The 15,785-nt window shown below is 43.1% G+C and overlaps 1 protein-coding gene across 5 annotated transcripts in view; it reads right to left on the reverse strand.

Moving 5' to 3' along the window:
• The window catches only part of MLIP (muscular LMNA interacting protein), a 115,755-nt gene extending 105,354 nt beyond the window's left edge, over positions 1 to 10,401 (reverse strand). For all 5 annotated transcript variants that reach the window (XM_064447899.1, XM_064447898.1, XM_064447900.1 and 2 more), the window contains exon 1: positions 10,233 to 10,401. In XM_064447899.1, coding sequence (XP_064303969.1) covers positions 10,233 to 10,295 — 63 coding nt within the window. In that variant the 5' untranslated portion in view covers positions 10,296 to 10,401. The remainder of the gene's footprint in view (positions 1 to 10,232) is intronic.
• Positions 10,402 to 15,785: the final 5,384 nt, after the last annotated feature.

Below are 15,785 nucleotides of genomic sequence, written 5' to 3' on the forward strand. Positions count from 1 at the left end.
TCTGCTGCTTTCCACCTTTCAGAATCCTGAACAAACTAAAAGCTGTTGAGCAGAATCAATTTTTCACCTCAATTCAAGAAATCGGCTTTTGTCCCTTTTCCTCTAGAATGCATCTTCATTAGTTGAATCTATATTTAATTATTGCTTTTAAGCTCACCAAGTAGGGATGAATATAATGAAAATGCCATCAGAAAGTATTTTGCAGTATGTACTACATGTCACTATCAGTCCTTTGGGAAAAGCGAGCAGTTCACTCACAACAAAGAAGTACTTAATGCAGAAAGGTTTCCTGTATGACCGTCACATTCAGTCAAGATCAATCTCGTCTTAAAACAGCATCATCAAATAGATCTGATGACAGGATGACCACTGTCAAAACATAAGACACAGTTTTTGCTCCTGGACGAGACGTCTATCTTATAGTTCAGCCATTTTGTGATAAACATTAAGAAGTCAAATGCGAACAAAAATTTCTTGTGAAAACGCAGAACCATTGTGGAAAGCCTTCTACTTCTGAACAGACATTGGCCTTGCAGATTTGGCTGTGCATATTGCATATGCTGTGATGGCATTTTCAGAGCTACATTGCAGTAACTCCCCTGACTTGGCACACCAGAATGTGCTCCCTGGTCTCTCCACTTGGACTGGCACAGCATTTGACTCTTAGAAAGACAGGGAAGGCTGCAGAGTGCCTACTACAGCAGTTAACATGCAATGTGGTGGGCTGATAAGCTAGCACACTTCTTTTTTTCCTGCCTGGAAAAAAGAGTGGTAACTCTGCCTCCTTGATATAACAGGACTTAGGCAATTAGGGTACTGCTCACCTCTAAAGGAGAAACAACTGGAATCAAAGGTTTTGGATGGTCCTAGAAGCTAAGGACCATGAGGCATTGCTCCATTTTCCATCCTATTAGGAAGCAGTAGGTACTTACCAGAGCCTTGTCATTTGCCTGCAGCACAAACTCATTCCACACACAGGTTGCGCTATTTCAACCTGCCTTTGCCAACACCAGCGCAGCAGACTATATATTTTAAAAGTGAAATATAAGCCACCCTACTCCTACTTCTCCTTATCCAATAGAACCTTCCCCTCAAGGACAGATTAAAAAAAAAAAAAAAAACCAACAAAAAAAATCACTTGACAGAGACTTGATGCATTATTTAGATTTCCTTTAATAGTTAACTGTACATTATATGACCATATTTTTTTATAAAAAGAGAGAGAAAAAAAGTAACCACTGCCTTCCTTGGGAGAGATATTTGATAAAATGCCCTGATAAAATTAATACATTCACTTTTTGGAGCAATATCAACAAAGTCATTGCATCATTGCTGCCACACCACCAGCCTTATTTCAACACAAGCAGAAAAACAGATGCCCTGTTATTCCAATCATTTTCCTCTGAAAGACTAGTTTTTCTGGATAAGTTAGTGCTTAAGGTGTTTAGGTTCAATGTCTGAAATGCATTTAGGAAACTTATTTTGAGAAGCAACCATTAACTACCAGCCTTTAAATAGAATCTAATGGTGTATCCAGGGAGGGCAATATGGGCAAAACATACTCAAATGTTATACATTTCATGGTTGATACAAAGCAAATCTGGAAGCATGTAACTGCTTGCCTGCCTGTTGCTCTCAAAGTCTAGCTCAGTTAACGCCCACCTTCTTTCTCCCTTTCATCAATCATGTCTTTCCTTCTATTCTGTTCATTGTCAAGTAGCTCTATTTCCAAGAATTCCTATCAAAGTAACACATTTAATGCCACTGCTGTATTATTGGGTGCTTTCAGAATTCAAAGGAGAGTGAATTGAAAGCAGTAGGTTTATAATGCAAGAATGAGGAGGTCTTAATGATAAGCACAGTTAAAGGTATCTTGCAGATGGAAAAAGCTGTTAGCATGTTTCGTGGCAAATGCCATAGAGCACAGCTTCAAAATCAAAGAATGAAAGAAATGTTATTTGGAAGGGACCTCCTGAGGTCATCCACTCCAACATCTGGCTTAAAGACAGACTATTGCCAAAGCAAGGTTAAGCCAGCCATGGTTGAGCCCTGAAAACTTCCCAAGGTAGATAGTCGAGAAACTCACTGGTTGTTCCAGTGCTGCCCTACACTTTTAATGAAGGAGCTTTTCCTAGTGTCCATCCCAAATTTCAGAGTTAGCAGCAGTAACAGACAATGAACGTGTTCCCAAATATCACCCATAACTCACTCCTGCATTCGTGAGGAATATCTTTGAAAACACATGATTTTTCTCAGTAATGGTCTCTATCCAAACTTATTTCCGGAAACAGTTTCTTGCCCATTCTAACTCTCAACACGTGGGTATTATTCAGGTAAGTACCAAACCAATACCATACCACAGACTGATCTTTCAATTTAAGAGAATTCAAGTGAGTTCCAGTGCCCAGAAACATTTCTCAGAACTGTTTTAATTCGACAGCAGGGGCTGTCTCTCCATGCTAATATTCCTTTCTTGTTTGCCTCTCCCAGTGCAATCATTTTAATTGCCCTGCATCACACTGTTGCAGCAGTTGATCCAGCTGTTACAGGAGCTCTTACCTTTCCTCACTCCAAAGAGTTAAAATATGCAACAGCTACTTGTTCCTAAAAAGCCTCTTTTACCATCATATTCAAGTCCCTGCAGGAATCTGCTGCCCTGCCCTTCTGAATCCCTGCATGAGATTGCATGGTAATGTTTCATGCAACCTCCAGCCAAAAATGCACTGACGACAACTCTGCAAGATAGCTCTTTCCCACTGATGCCACCAAAGCCTCCCTCAAGCATTCCAGCAGTGCCTCTGTGTGCTGGCGTTCGGTTAAAGAAAAGGTAGCATAAACTCAAGTAAGGCGAGAGCTAAGTGACAGGATTAGAAAAGAGGGCAGACCAGGATTCAGCGATTCCCGCTTGCGTTGGTCCTGTTTAATGTCACATCAACAATGCTAAAAATATGCTGCTACTTGCAGCCTCCAAGTTTATTCCTTCCCTCTCAATGATCGCTTGCTGGAATAACCCATGCCTCCACACAGCTAGGCAGGAATGCCTCAACTCTAGGTATGCAAGAGGAAATACTGAGCACCAAGGTGCTGTCTTGGCCATCTTCGTATACCTGCACAGTGAGATGCGATTGCCTCCATACTAGGATCTTATCAGTTTCTTGCTGTAGCCACTACAAAGCCTCAGACCTGATCTTCAAAGCTCAGGGATATTTGAAAGTGTCTCCCATGACCAAACCTTTTAGCCGAGGCTGCCATAATTCGGGACAAGGCAGCACAAAATGCCTTAAGTATGACAACTCACCCAGCTGAACTCAGCTGCGTGACAGAAGCTTCCAGAGGAAGTGACAAACAACCTCCAGAGCAGCTTTCCTCTTAGATAAACAGGAATCATTTAAATGTATACACACATAAAACCTTCTCTGACTCTATAGTAAGTATGTGTGTTTATTTAGTTTCATATGCTAGGCTGGAGATGAGCATGATGTTCGTACTTCAGTACTGAATTTTCAAACTGAGGAATGGATTCAGGCAGACAATGTATTTTTAGGAGTTTCTTTTCTGGGTAGGCTTGTTCTTAGAGGAAACAGAAGTAGAAAAGTCAAGGTGTAAAGTAAACCAGTTAAGAAAGAGGATTAAAAAAGAAGAAAAAGTAATTTTACCTTTCACTTTTACCCTCTCATCTGAACCACGTAAATCAGCAGCCTAGCAGTCACCAGGCTGTGCTCCGTTAGGGGAGAGAACAGGCAAAAAGGATGAGGGGTTTGTATCTGGCAGTCCTCTGTATACATGCCACTGGCTTTCTCTCAGAGCACAGCCTGCTGAAGCACCTATACATATACATACTGCACTCCAGGCTGTATCATTGTATTTCACCTCCTCTGAATCTCTGACATTCTCACCCACAGCAGTTATCACCTCCTCTCTCCAAAGAAAAGGAAGATGCCCGGCTGACCTGTTCTGTCATCTCACACCGCTGTCCTGGCTAGATGTGTACAAGCGTGCAGACCCTGAGCCGAGCACGGACACGAGATACCTGATGCACGGGGAACCTATGGACATGCCCCTCTCGCAGACTCCAACACGAGTTGCTTCCCTTGAGCAGCAAGCATATCGCTCCCATCTCGACCTGGAGGCTTGCTTCCCCCACATAGTGCAGTGAATCTGGAAGGGCATTTGCTTGTGGACATCAGGAGGAGAAGCTCATGGGCTGGTGTGTCACACACGCATAAGCACAGTTCCTCTCCATTGTGGTGGGCTAGTCTGTTGTTACTCAACCACAGGGATTTACGCTGTTGCCAAAGATGATCTTTTTTTCTGGGTGTTTGTCTCCCTGTGTCTTCACAAAGAAACACTTGCTCTTCCATCAGCTCCTTTTGCTTCCCTGCTGCTTTGCACTTAGAGCTTTTACGGCACCTCTCTGACGGGTGCTGCAGCCACCCCTGCTCGCCCAGCTGCCCGCTCCGAGCGCCGCAGCCACTAGCGCCTGCTCTGAGAGCCAGGGGACCTCCTGCTCCCGGCAAAGAAGGGGTAGCCTGAGCCCAGAGGCTGTGCTACCATCCTGGTGTCTCTGACACCTGCCCTCACCGGCACAAGAGTGAGGGTGACCTGGTATAGGAGGTGCCCACGGGGCTGGGGAGCGGGGTGTGATTGTACCCAGCGCCTCCTGCCATGCCTGCTCCCAGCCCCAACCCAGCTCTCCTCCTCTTTTCTACTGCTCTTCAAACAACCTCTCCCATCCCACACTCGCTTCTCACCTGGTTTACACGTAGTTAAATCAACAACTAAGCCTGCAAGCAGGGCCAGTCATCAACATATTAGTCACACCCTCCTTTCTGTTTGGGCTCCTTTAGTGGCAAACTTCGGGAAATGGGTTGTCTTCTCCGAGGGTGTCTTTACTTCCCACTCTTCTCAGAGAGGACTTTTTCTGTTGCTGCCAGTGTACAAACATTAATCCTTTCACTTGGATGGGCTTGATCCAAACTGTCTCACTCTGTATGAGCTGTACCCACATGCTGTTTGTGAAAAGCAAATGCTAATTCTCTGACCGAAATCCCGCAGCCCTTCCTTGCAGAGTACATCCTCTCTTCCAAAAACTAACCTTAATGTCATTTCAAGCAGTCCATGGCATTCTTTCAGATCCATACACTCATTTTGATTAATTTATTTTATATCTATCACTGTTCTTTTTTTATCACTACTTAATGTAACAAGAAAATAAAAAACACCTTATAAAGCAAACTGAAATATGAAGATCAAATGTTCTGTTAAACTTAACAATGAAAACATTATTTTAAACACAATACTTCATGTGCTGTATTTTCACAGGGAGGGAAGAGATCAAATAGGAATCAGACAAGTGTGAAATATTAGAATAATTTCAAATAACAGAGGCCATATGCATTAACAGAGGAGGACTTCAGAATGTAAACAGACTGTTTTGAGCTGAGCCATCGTTTCAATAGGGAAACTCTAGGCTTACTCTGTCCTTCTGAGTTATGCTAAAATTAAAACTATGAAAAGGAATGTTGAGTCCTTCTGCTTAGCCCAATCTATTTCAGTGAGTAATTCTATTTTCTCATCACAAAATGGGCCCTCCATTATCTTCCATTTCCACAGCCAGCTCCACATAAGGACTTTTCAGGATTCTGGCCACCAAGGAGTCTTCCTCCAGGAAGCAGGGACAAGAATTCTTTAACAATATATTTCACAACTATTAAGTGACGTAGCCCAAAGTGATACAGAATCTTATGTTATTTATCCCACCTACAGCAAGCAGTGAATCTAAAGGTACAATACCACTTAATAAAACTATCTGTGCAATTGTCCTCTGTGGAGGTTATACTTTGAGCATGAACTGGTCTCTATTTAATTGATACACTGCAATGAGAGTATTTTCAGGACAATACAGACCTTGTTTTTTGCAAATAGATAGAAATATTTGTAACAAAGTATCCAAAACCAATATTTGTCCTACACACATGAATATATATAGGGCATAGAACTATGACATTGTAGAATTGAGATGTGGTGGGATAGCTCATGTGTCTATAATGCTGCAACGAATGGACACCGCTTCTTCAGGACAGACAGAAGATAAGGAGAGGGTCTTTCTGTGAAGCAGCAGTTTGAATGTGGAGAGCTCTTGTACAGGCTGGGCAAGAGGGCTGGGTGAGTGCTTGTGGGTCAGGATCAAAGGAGAAGTCAGCAAGGGTGACATCATGGTGGGACTGGGCTACAGACAGCACGATTGGGGTGAGGAAGTGGGCAACGCTCCTCACAACAACTTCTTTAAACAACTCAAGGAAGTGTCTGGACTGCAGACCCTTTTTTTTACAGGAGACTTTAGCTTCCCTGACACCTGCTGGAGAACAAAACAACAGGACACAAGCAATCCACAGGATTTCTGGAGGGTGTCAAGGATAGCATCTTGATACAGGCACCAGATGAGCCAACCAGTGTCATGCACAGCTGGATCTGTTATACAGAAATGAGGAAGAAGTGGCTGGGAATGTGATACTCGCTGGCAAGCTTGGCTGTAGCAACTGTGAAATAGTAAAGCTGAAGCTCTTGTGGGGACTGAGGAAGGCAAGTACCAGAGCAGAGACTCTGGGCTTTAGAAGAGCTGACTTCAGCTTATCCAGGAGCTGGTAAGTGGGATCCCATAGGAGGCAGCTTGGAAACACAAGGAGCTTGGGAAAGCCAACACGTCTGTGAAAACGACCTCTCACACATGCAAGACTGTCCATGCTGATATTCAGGAAGAAAAGCTGATTTATCAGGACACCAGTGTGGCTAAACAGGGAGTTTGCAACCGAGCTGCAGTGCAAAAAGGCAGCACAGGAGGTGGAAGCAGTTGTGGATAAGACTGGGGTGACTCAGTGATGTCTTTGCCTCAGCTTTCACCAACAAGGTCTCCCAGGACTCTGTGGTTAGCAGCAGGGGTCAGGGAGGAAGAGGGCAACCAGCAGTGGAAAAGGGTCAAGGCAGGGATGGCTTGAGTTACCTTGACCCAGACCTGTCTGTGGGAAGAAGGTCGCTGGGAACAGCACTTGGATTTACCAAGGGGAAATCATACCTGACCAACCTGATCGACTTCTCTGATAAAATGACTGGATTTGTGAACAAGGGGAGAGCAGTGGATGTCATTTGCCGTGACTTGCCTCCAACACTATCTCCCACAATATTCTCTCATCCATGCTAGGACATGACAGCCTGGCTGGTGGCCATTTAGACATGTAGATGGCAAAAAGCTGGTTGGACAATCTGGCTCAGACGTTCATGGTTAACGCTTTGTACTTTTCTTGGAGGACAGTAACATGTAGAGTGCTGCAGGGCTGCCCTGAGACCTGTCTTATTTGACATCTTCATCAATGAGCCAGAGGAGGTGATGCAGGGCACTCATCAGGTTTACAGACAACAAACTGTGGGCGAAGAGTCCTGCCTGAGGGCAGGGCTGCCATTCAGAGGGGCCATGGCAGGCTGAAGGAATGTGCCAACAAGAGCATTATGCGCCTGGGAAGGGAAAGCCCCTGTCAGTGATCCAGGCTGGGGGCTGACTGCCTGGGGAACAGCTGTGCTGAGACCCTGGGGGTCCTGATGTGCAGCAAGTTGAGCCTGAGCCACCAGTGGGCCCTGGCAGCCAGGATGGCCAACAGCATCCTGGGCCCTGCTAACAGGATCACAACCAGTAGAGCAAGGGAAGGAATTACCCTCCTCTACTCAGCACTCAGTAGATTACATCTAGAATACTGCACAGAGTTTTGTATTGGGCCCTCTAACAGAAGACTTTGAAAGACTGAAGGAAGTCCAGTGGAGACCACCAAGATGGTCTGGGCTAGAGCACTTGCTCTGTGAAGAGAGGCTGAGGGAAGTAGGCTTGTTTAGCCTGGAGACGAGGTAGCTCCAGGGGAGACCTAACAGCAGCCCCAGTCCCTGCAGGAGGTTGTTGAGGAGCTGGAGCCAGGGATTTTTACAGCAATGCATGGCAGGAGGAAAGAGAAATAGACAAAAATTGAAACAAGAGAGGTTTTGGCTTGATAAAAAGAGAAACCTTTTTCCCCATGAGGACAGCCAAGAATTGAGGAAGTTGCCCAGAGGCTGTGCAGCCTCCATCCTTGGAGGTTTTCAAGACCCTACTGGTTAAAGCCCTGAGAAGCCTGGTCTGACCCCATAGTTGCTTTAAGCTGGAGGTTGGGCTAGAGACCTCCTGAGCTCCTTTTCACCTGAGTTATCCTATGCCGCTGTGAAATATACATAAAAAAAGTATCATCCAGTTATACATATATAAAATATCATCCAGTTTATAGAATATAAAATTGAAAATGGATGCCTCGTGGCATCTACAATAGGAAATAGTTTATGGATTTGCTATACTGAAGTTAAGTATGTGAACAGACATCAACAATAACATGCACAAATAGTATCTGTACCACAGATTGACACTGTTCCCATGCCGTGTTTGAATATTGACCTGACCTGCTTGTAACAAATTGAAAAGGGCAGAATCAATAAAAACCTGGGAGGTACAAAACCAGGGAAAAAATGTGGGGCCAAAGTGAAATCCACCCAGCAATCAGAAAGAAAGGCATTAAGACTAAACAGGCAAAGAGAGAGAGAGGTGGGAAGAAGAGGAGGTTAGGGCTCTGCTGGAAGGGGACAGAGAAAGGGGCGGGAGGACTGGAGACTGGCATGGGGCCAGGGCATTTCTCCACTGTCAGCAGTGTGACTTGAAACCTGCCAGTCAGGGCCTCCTCCGTCCCCCTCACTGAGCACCAAGCAGGGATGTGACCTGCTGCTGCTAACAGGGACTCTCTCAGCTCGATGTGTTAGGAGGATCCAGCTTTAAAACTATTGAACCGTGGGTGACCTGGCATAGGTGTTAACATGGCTCCCATCAGTGGGGTCCCTGTTCGCTCCAGTTTCCCATTCTTAAAATTAGTAAATGATGCACACAGAGAAATTAATCAGAAGATCATAAGGATTTCAAATGATGCACTCTGCATTTTGGAAAAGCCTCACTTAAGGTTGCTTGTTCAATTCTTTGTGTATCAGGCTGCAGTCCCAATTAGATAACCATACCCTCTGATTACATTGCTATATATTTTCTCCATGCATGAGTCAGAACAAAATTTCAAAGGTTTCCTTTGAAAGCTTTCCTGAAGCTTTTGTGGATTTTACTTCTTTTTTTTTAAAGAGTTTTCCTTATATTTTGTATATCAACCACAAATTCAAAATGAGGTCACTGTCTAAAGTATTAATCCATTAATGACAAAATGAATGAGTAAAACATTAGATAATATTCATATAACAACTTCACGCTGAGGCCTTAGCACTGCTTTTTCGGATATTACTCTTTAGATAAATACTTTTTTTCATAGAAAAAGTGAAGGTACTTTGAGGCCAGGTCATTACTTTATTTCAACACTTCCCATATTTCCTACCCAATGCAGCTTGCTTCAATGAAGTTGTATTTAAAACTATTAATTAACACACAAGCTTGCCAAGCCTCACTAACTGAGGCTGGTTGAGGCAAATGTGATTAAAGAAGAGTAAATACTGGCCCACCATGAAACCAAACTAACGCACCACCACTATATAAGATAAGGGCTAAAAATTCAGCACTAATTTATTTCTTAACAAAAGTGATGGCCACATTTCTTCACAGGTTTGCAAAGCCAAGAATAAACCGCCCTTTTTGTGATATCAAGAAAATAACCTTGTTAATGCAAGGCAAATTATAAATTGCATTTCAACCCTACAGTAATTAGGAATAAGGTATGTTTTGACCGTTTTCACTTTCTCTTAATAATTTGTTTGGTCACACCTCTTTTCAGTAAACTGCAGACACAAGCAAACAATTTATTCTGCCATTTACTGATCCAAAGATATGGAAAATAATGTGCGAAGACATGAAATAGTCTCTCAAGAAAAATCCAGGGAAACCACAGACTATCTGTTATCAGTCTGGGTTATGATAACAAATCAACGTCGAAGTACATTTCAGCTTTTGCACTTCACATGCACACAAAATGTATTCACAAATTTCTGTAATTTCTATAGAAATGTACCATTGTAATTAATTTAACATACATGAATGAAGTTTAAAACTTCAAGGCAGTGGCTAAAGTAAGCCAGGAAATACTCCTATAAAGTACAACAGATGATTTGCCTTTCCTTCTTATCATTACATTAACAAAAAAAATTTTTAAAAATCAACATTTCTCAACATATCTTACCGTTTGCTTTTCCTCTAAAGCTTCTCTTCCTGAGACTTTTCTTCCATGTTTTCCTAACTCCATTTCCCAGGGGAAAAAAACCCACCCTAATATCCTGAGCAGAAGTGATTTAACCTGACTACATGTTAGATATCCCTGTACTTTTGGAATCGGGAGAGAGAAGTATCAGGCAGCACGGTCGTGATTTCTGGTCAGCGCGTGTTTCCATTTATAGCTGTCGAAAATCCACAAATAGAAGCGTGGAGAGAGGGCAGGCAGCTGCCTCTGATAACAATAAACATTGGTTTGGCATCACAGCAAATTGTTGAGGAGGGATTTTGGTTACCGGCCTCATTCACTCCCCCCTCACCCCCTCTACTCCAACAGCTCATACTGAAAAAGTCCATGAAAATGAATAGCTATATCTCAGTAGCACTAACTTGTGTTCATGGAGATTAAGCAAGTGAAATGACAGATATGATTAGCTGGCACCACACGTTGTTATGTAGAGACAGAAAGAGTACAGAGCAATATTTTAAAAAGGTGCTTTAGCATGACTATTGATCTTTCCCTGTTGAGTGTTTGGGACTAAGCTATCCTAATATATGCTCATGCAGAGTGTACTTTCCTTTTCTAATACGAGGACTCATCTTGGATTTTCGAAATGCAGAAAGAATTGCAAAACTTTCAGCAGGCACTTTGAGTACCCCTAAACACAAGAAATGCCCAGTAAGCATCTAAAACAGAGCTAATATCCATACAGACAGTGGTTGTTCAGTCTGTCAGTTGACTATAGAAGAATAACCTGGCTCTCTTTCATAATGATAAAGTCAGGAGGCCAATATTAGAAACTGCAGAGCAGAGGGAACCTCTCAGCAGCTCTGCTGTGGATGCCAAGGTTTATAACACACCCTCCAGTTGCCACATCAACTGGGCTCATGTTGTCTCCCTGGCGATTCACATGCAGGGCTGGTTCTGCATGTACCAGCAGGGGAAGGGGAAGTGCAATGACACAGAATCACACAGAAAATGGTTGCTACAAGAACGTGCTCTCTGGTCAATCTGTGGTTCATTAAGAAAAGCATAGCCTTTTGTAAAGCTGGCAGTTTAAGCATCACACTAAATCCCTAGGAAACCAGAACCCACATTCTTTCCCTTTCTTTCTCTCAACACACTGGTAAAAAGACTCTTCTAAAATAAGCAAATAGATAGATCGATCAATAAACAACTATAAAAACCTTTTACAACTAGCATTTTTCAATTGTCTGTGTGAAAATGACAGCCAAACTAGGCACCCTCCTTTCTACTCTGCTTGTTTCTTGATAGACGCTATACTCGTGGCCTTCAGAGCCCTGCATAGGAAGAAAAGGCAGCCAAATAAGTCATCACACAACAGTCTATACAGTTTACATATGAAAAGTTGACCAAAAAAAAAATCCTTTAAAAAAAAAACCCAACAAACCCAAACCTTAGAATGTTCCTGTTCCAAAACATTCTTCAGAACAAAGAAAAAGTTACTCCAGTGACAATTATATTTTAGTCTTTTTTACCTTCGTTTTTAGAAGTGTAAGGCAGCCAGCAGACGAGTGAGTGCAGCAAAGCAAACACAAAGAACCAGTCTAATCTACAAGGGCTGCCATAGTAGATGGAATAAATATGAGCTTGATGTCACAAGAGTAAAAATACACCTTGCTGCATCTCCTAGAAAAGCTGGGATAAAGGGAATAAGACTAAGCAACGTAATACCCAGAGAAAAGTGTAGTTCTTCCCAGCTCTTCAGCAGGAAGGCAAACAGTATTAAGAAGTTCACATCTCCAAAATCTTTTCTGTGAGGCTGAAACTTATCCCTGTGGCGAGGGACTTGCATAATGCCTTTGTACCACTTAACATCCTCAAAGGAAGTCTTCAGTGGGATTCAAACACCAGCTTACATTACACCGCTCCTTACATTACCAACCATTCTTTGATGAAAACCTGAAGTGCCTCCACTCCCATTAAGTTGTCCATTTGCAACAGTTTTAAATCATAGACAAGGACCAGAGGGTCTCAGGTGGGCACGTTCAGCTGCGTGTGCTGGGTGAGCTCCCAGCCCTGCCCCACCAGTGGCTGGGACACCCTGCCTGTCAGCAGGCTCCCAGACGGCAGCTCCCAGGGGAGTCGCTCCTTCTTCGTGCTGGGGAATGGATACCCGTGACGGTGAGAGGTTGTCAGTGGTGCAACAAACCAGCAATGTAGGACACAAGGCATATATAAGTCCATACAGACTTACAACAGCATTGGCAGATTCCATCTGGAGTTTATGCTGTGTGTGACTTAGCACTCATACTAAGTACCCTAAAACTTAATCTTCAATCACTTTCATAGTCTCCATTTCCAGTGTCTTAAATTGTTTTCATGTGTCAGCCTACCCACATGAATGTCAAAGGTGACTGCTACAGAAGGACCCAAGGAAGTGACTATCAATTGCTTTTACTCATAATAATTCCAACATAAGATGCTGGTGAGAGTATGCAGTTTTACAAGTGAGTTTTCCATCAACATTCTTGTAAAGGCGTCTAGTAGCACTCAAAAGAAAAAAATTAATACCTTCCCCTTTCACTGTGTCGCTGCTACAGCCTGAACACTGGATTCCATAAAAAGAAAAAAAAAAGTTAAAATTAAAATACTAGGATAGGAAAAAGCCGAATTGCTCTATTCTTTGTGAATGGAAATTCATATTCTGGATGCATCATGCTGCTGACTGTCTTAAGTGCTAGGGAGTTGGAGCAGATTGCATTGGAGATGCGAATGGGAGCAAAAAGCTAAGAATGCAACAGAATATGAAACCAAACTTCATGCCACTGCGTTGAAATCAGGGACCACAAGAAACATTGAATGCAGGGCTCTTCCGTAGCCTGGATGCTGATATATAAGGACTGTGGAGACAGCCTAGAAAGACTGATATTGCCTTGTTATCTACCACACCTTGCTCAGCAGGACATTTCAACACTAAACCTGATGAAGAAGCATGATTCTAACCACATAAGAATTGGTTTTATGTAATTATGGGAGTACATTTCTTACTCCTACATAGAAATAATGGTTATTTTACTCCAAGGACTTACGAAAACACTGTTTGTAACTGTATATTTCCTGCTTTACTTTGCAACGGAAAACATAGTAAACAGGTGCTAAGTAAAAAGCATGTTATAGACACTGCCTGAATTACTGTGCTATTTTCAATTACTTCTTTGTATTACAGTCACTGGTCTCTTGACATCTGTTTTTCTTCTCAGAGCAGAACTTAACAAGAGGCCAAGAGATGAAGTTGATGGGGGGAGGGTTGTATATTTTTTTTTTCGTAAGAAGCAACCGCTGATTATCCAAAATAGTAGTACTGTATAAATAAACCATTTAAGCAGATGTATTTCCTGTGCTCACTTGATCTGCTGTTCTTGGAGAAGGAAGCAAGTGACTATCATGAAGTTTGTGTGTCACTCTCAGTTGTGTTTTCACTCACGTGGCTACTGCAGTTCTTTTACTCTGCACATTTTCATTTTCAGCCTGACATGGCTGTAGCTCAGGGCTGCCAGCCAATGACTATCACACACAATAGACTTGCACCGCTTCTGTCTTAAGCCAGTAGATTTTATTTGCTCAGCAGCAAACACAACACTAGCATTCAATAGTCAGAAGTATTAATTCTGACCCTGATACGCTCAATTGTATAATACTCAGCTGAAAGCCACCTACTTAAGTTACTTAGAAAAACTAAGACCAATACAGAAATCACATCCACAGCGATTTTTAGAGGTCTGATTTGGAGAGAGAGTTTCTGTCGCACACTTAAAACAAGTCAAAAAGTTTAAAAAAAACCCACCCCACAAATAAAAAACTCAGTAGGCTCCCTCACTACTTGCAGCCACAAGTTAAGCTCTCCAGGTTATTTCGGGTGCCCACCCTTCTCTCAGCCCCAGCACATCAAGCCAGCAAGTATCCCTACTTTACTCCAGCACGTCCACCCAAGGTCAGAAGCACATGCCTGGCAACGTCAGAACCTCGGCAGTGTTCCTAGCTGGTATTTCATGGCATGTTCCTCGCAGAAACGAAAAGCATGCCAGAGCCACCGGGGCTGTATGCGGAGCAGGCTTACCTTCCAAGCTGAGGGCGGGAAGCTGATCCTTAGAAGAGGTGGGTCCACATTCCTGCCGCAGCACCCGGCAGCTGCTGCTGTCGCTCCCTGGTCCACCCCGCTGGCTCTGCAAACACTCGGGGAGCAGGAGGCAGCAGGCGTGGAAAAAAAGAGGGAAACATCATGGGCGCTGCAACTCTCTGCTTTGCACGTGAGGAAGCAGAGCCCTACGTGTCACGTACGGGGAGCAGGAGACTCCTTGGCAAATTTTCTCCAAAGGGGCAACTTTGAATACACTTGAGGATAAAAACAAGGAAGGTGATTTCAACATTACAAAAAGTGATTCTGCGAGCTCTGAGCCTTCTCTGACATGGCAGTCCACAGAAGCTCTAAGTTCGTTCTTCTCTTCATGTGTCTTTTAAGTTAATTGTGTTAAAGTGGGCTATTCTTGTGCTGGCAAGGTCCTACATCTGCTGTCCTCCAGAAGCACAGACAACAGTGGAAAAACTGACCTCTTTTTTGTGGGATATTCATTGTTTCAGCTATATACATGATGTCCCTGAATACTGCTGCTATATCCCAGCAAACCAAGTTATTCCAGGCTGTAAAATATATTTCAATAGGTACATCACGAAAAAAAAAAAATCTTCCCTCCCGTATTCAGTGGTACTGTTTGCCTTGCCTTCCTCCACAATGATGGATGTGGCAATGATGAGACATGGCTAATGAAATACGTTAGGAAAGTATTAAATACCTTCTTAGCTATCTTTTAACTGATGTGGCAGCTGGGAACGAGGAGAAGCCAGCTCCCCACAGAAAACAAGTGACTGCTCCACAGTCAGGCAGCAGGCTTTTTTAGGCACCTCCCAGCTCAGCAGGCAGGCAGAGCACAGGATATGAGCTGTCATTGACAGACCAACTCCCGTTGCGCCTTTCCACCTCCTGTCTCTGCTCTCTCTTATCAAACACCAAACCTCAAAACAGACATTACTCAGTGCTGATAAGGACACCAGCCTCTGACCTCCACCTCTGCCCCTCTTCTGCAGAACAAAACTGAAATGTAATCACCTGCCCTGGCATTATTTTGCTTAAGCGAAGCCTGAATAAATGTGTATCAGAGGCTTTGATTGACATATTTTGTAGAGTTGCGTGTCCATTTATGAAAATATTTGGGTTCATTTATCAATGTGCGTTCAATTTTTTCCAGAGTGTTACCACCATAAGTTTATACCCACAGAAAAATTCCCTGCACTGCAATTTGAAATTTGCCTGAAAAACGAATTCAGTTGAAAAGGACAGGTAAAGATCGAAGTGTTTAAAAGTTACCTGAATGCTGACAGCATTTGGTTAAGAGCACCTAATTTTTATAGCAGATATTTTGACTTCCAAGACCTAATGAAGAATGTAAAGTACACACCTGTGCGTGAGGAGGAAAAAGAATGAAAATACAGACTTCTCAACAA

Source organism: Phalacrocorax carbo, chromosome 3 (genome assembly GCF_963921805.1).
Source record: "Phalacrocorax carbo chromosome 3, bPhaCar2.1, whole genome shotgun sequence".
NCBI classification, from domain to species: Eukaryota; Metazoa; Chordata; class Aves; order Suliformes; family Phalacrocoracidae; genus Phalacrocorax; species Phalacrocorax carbo.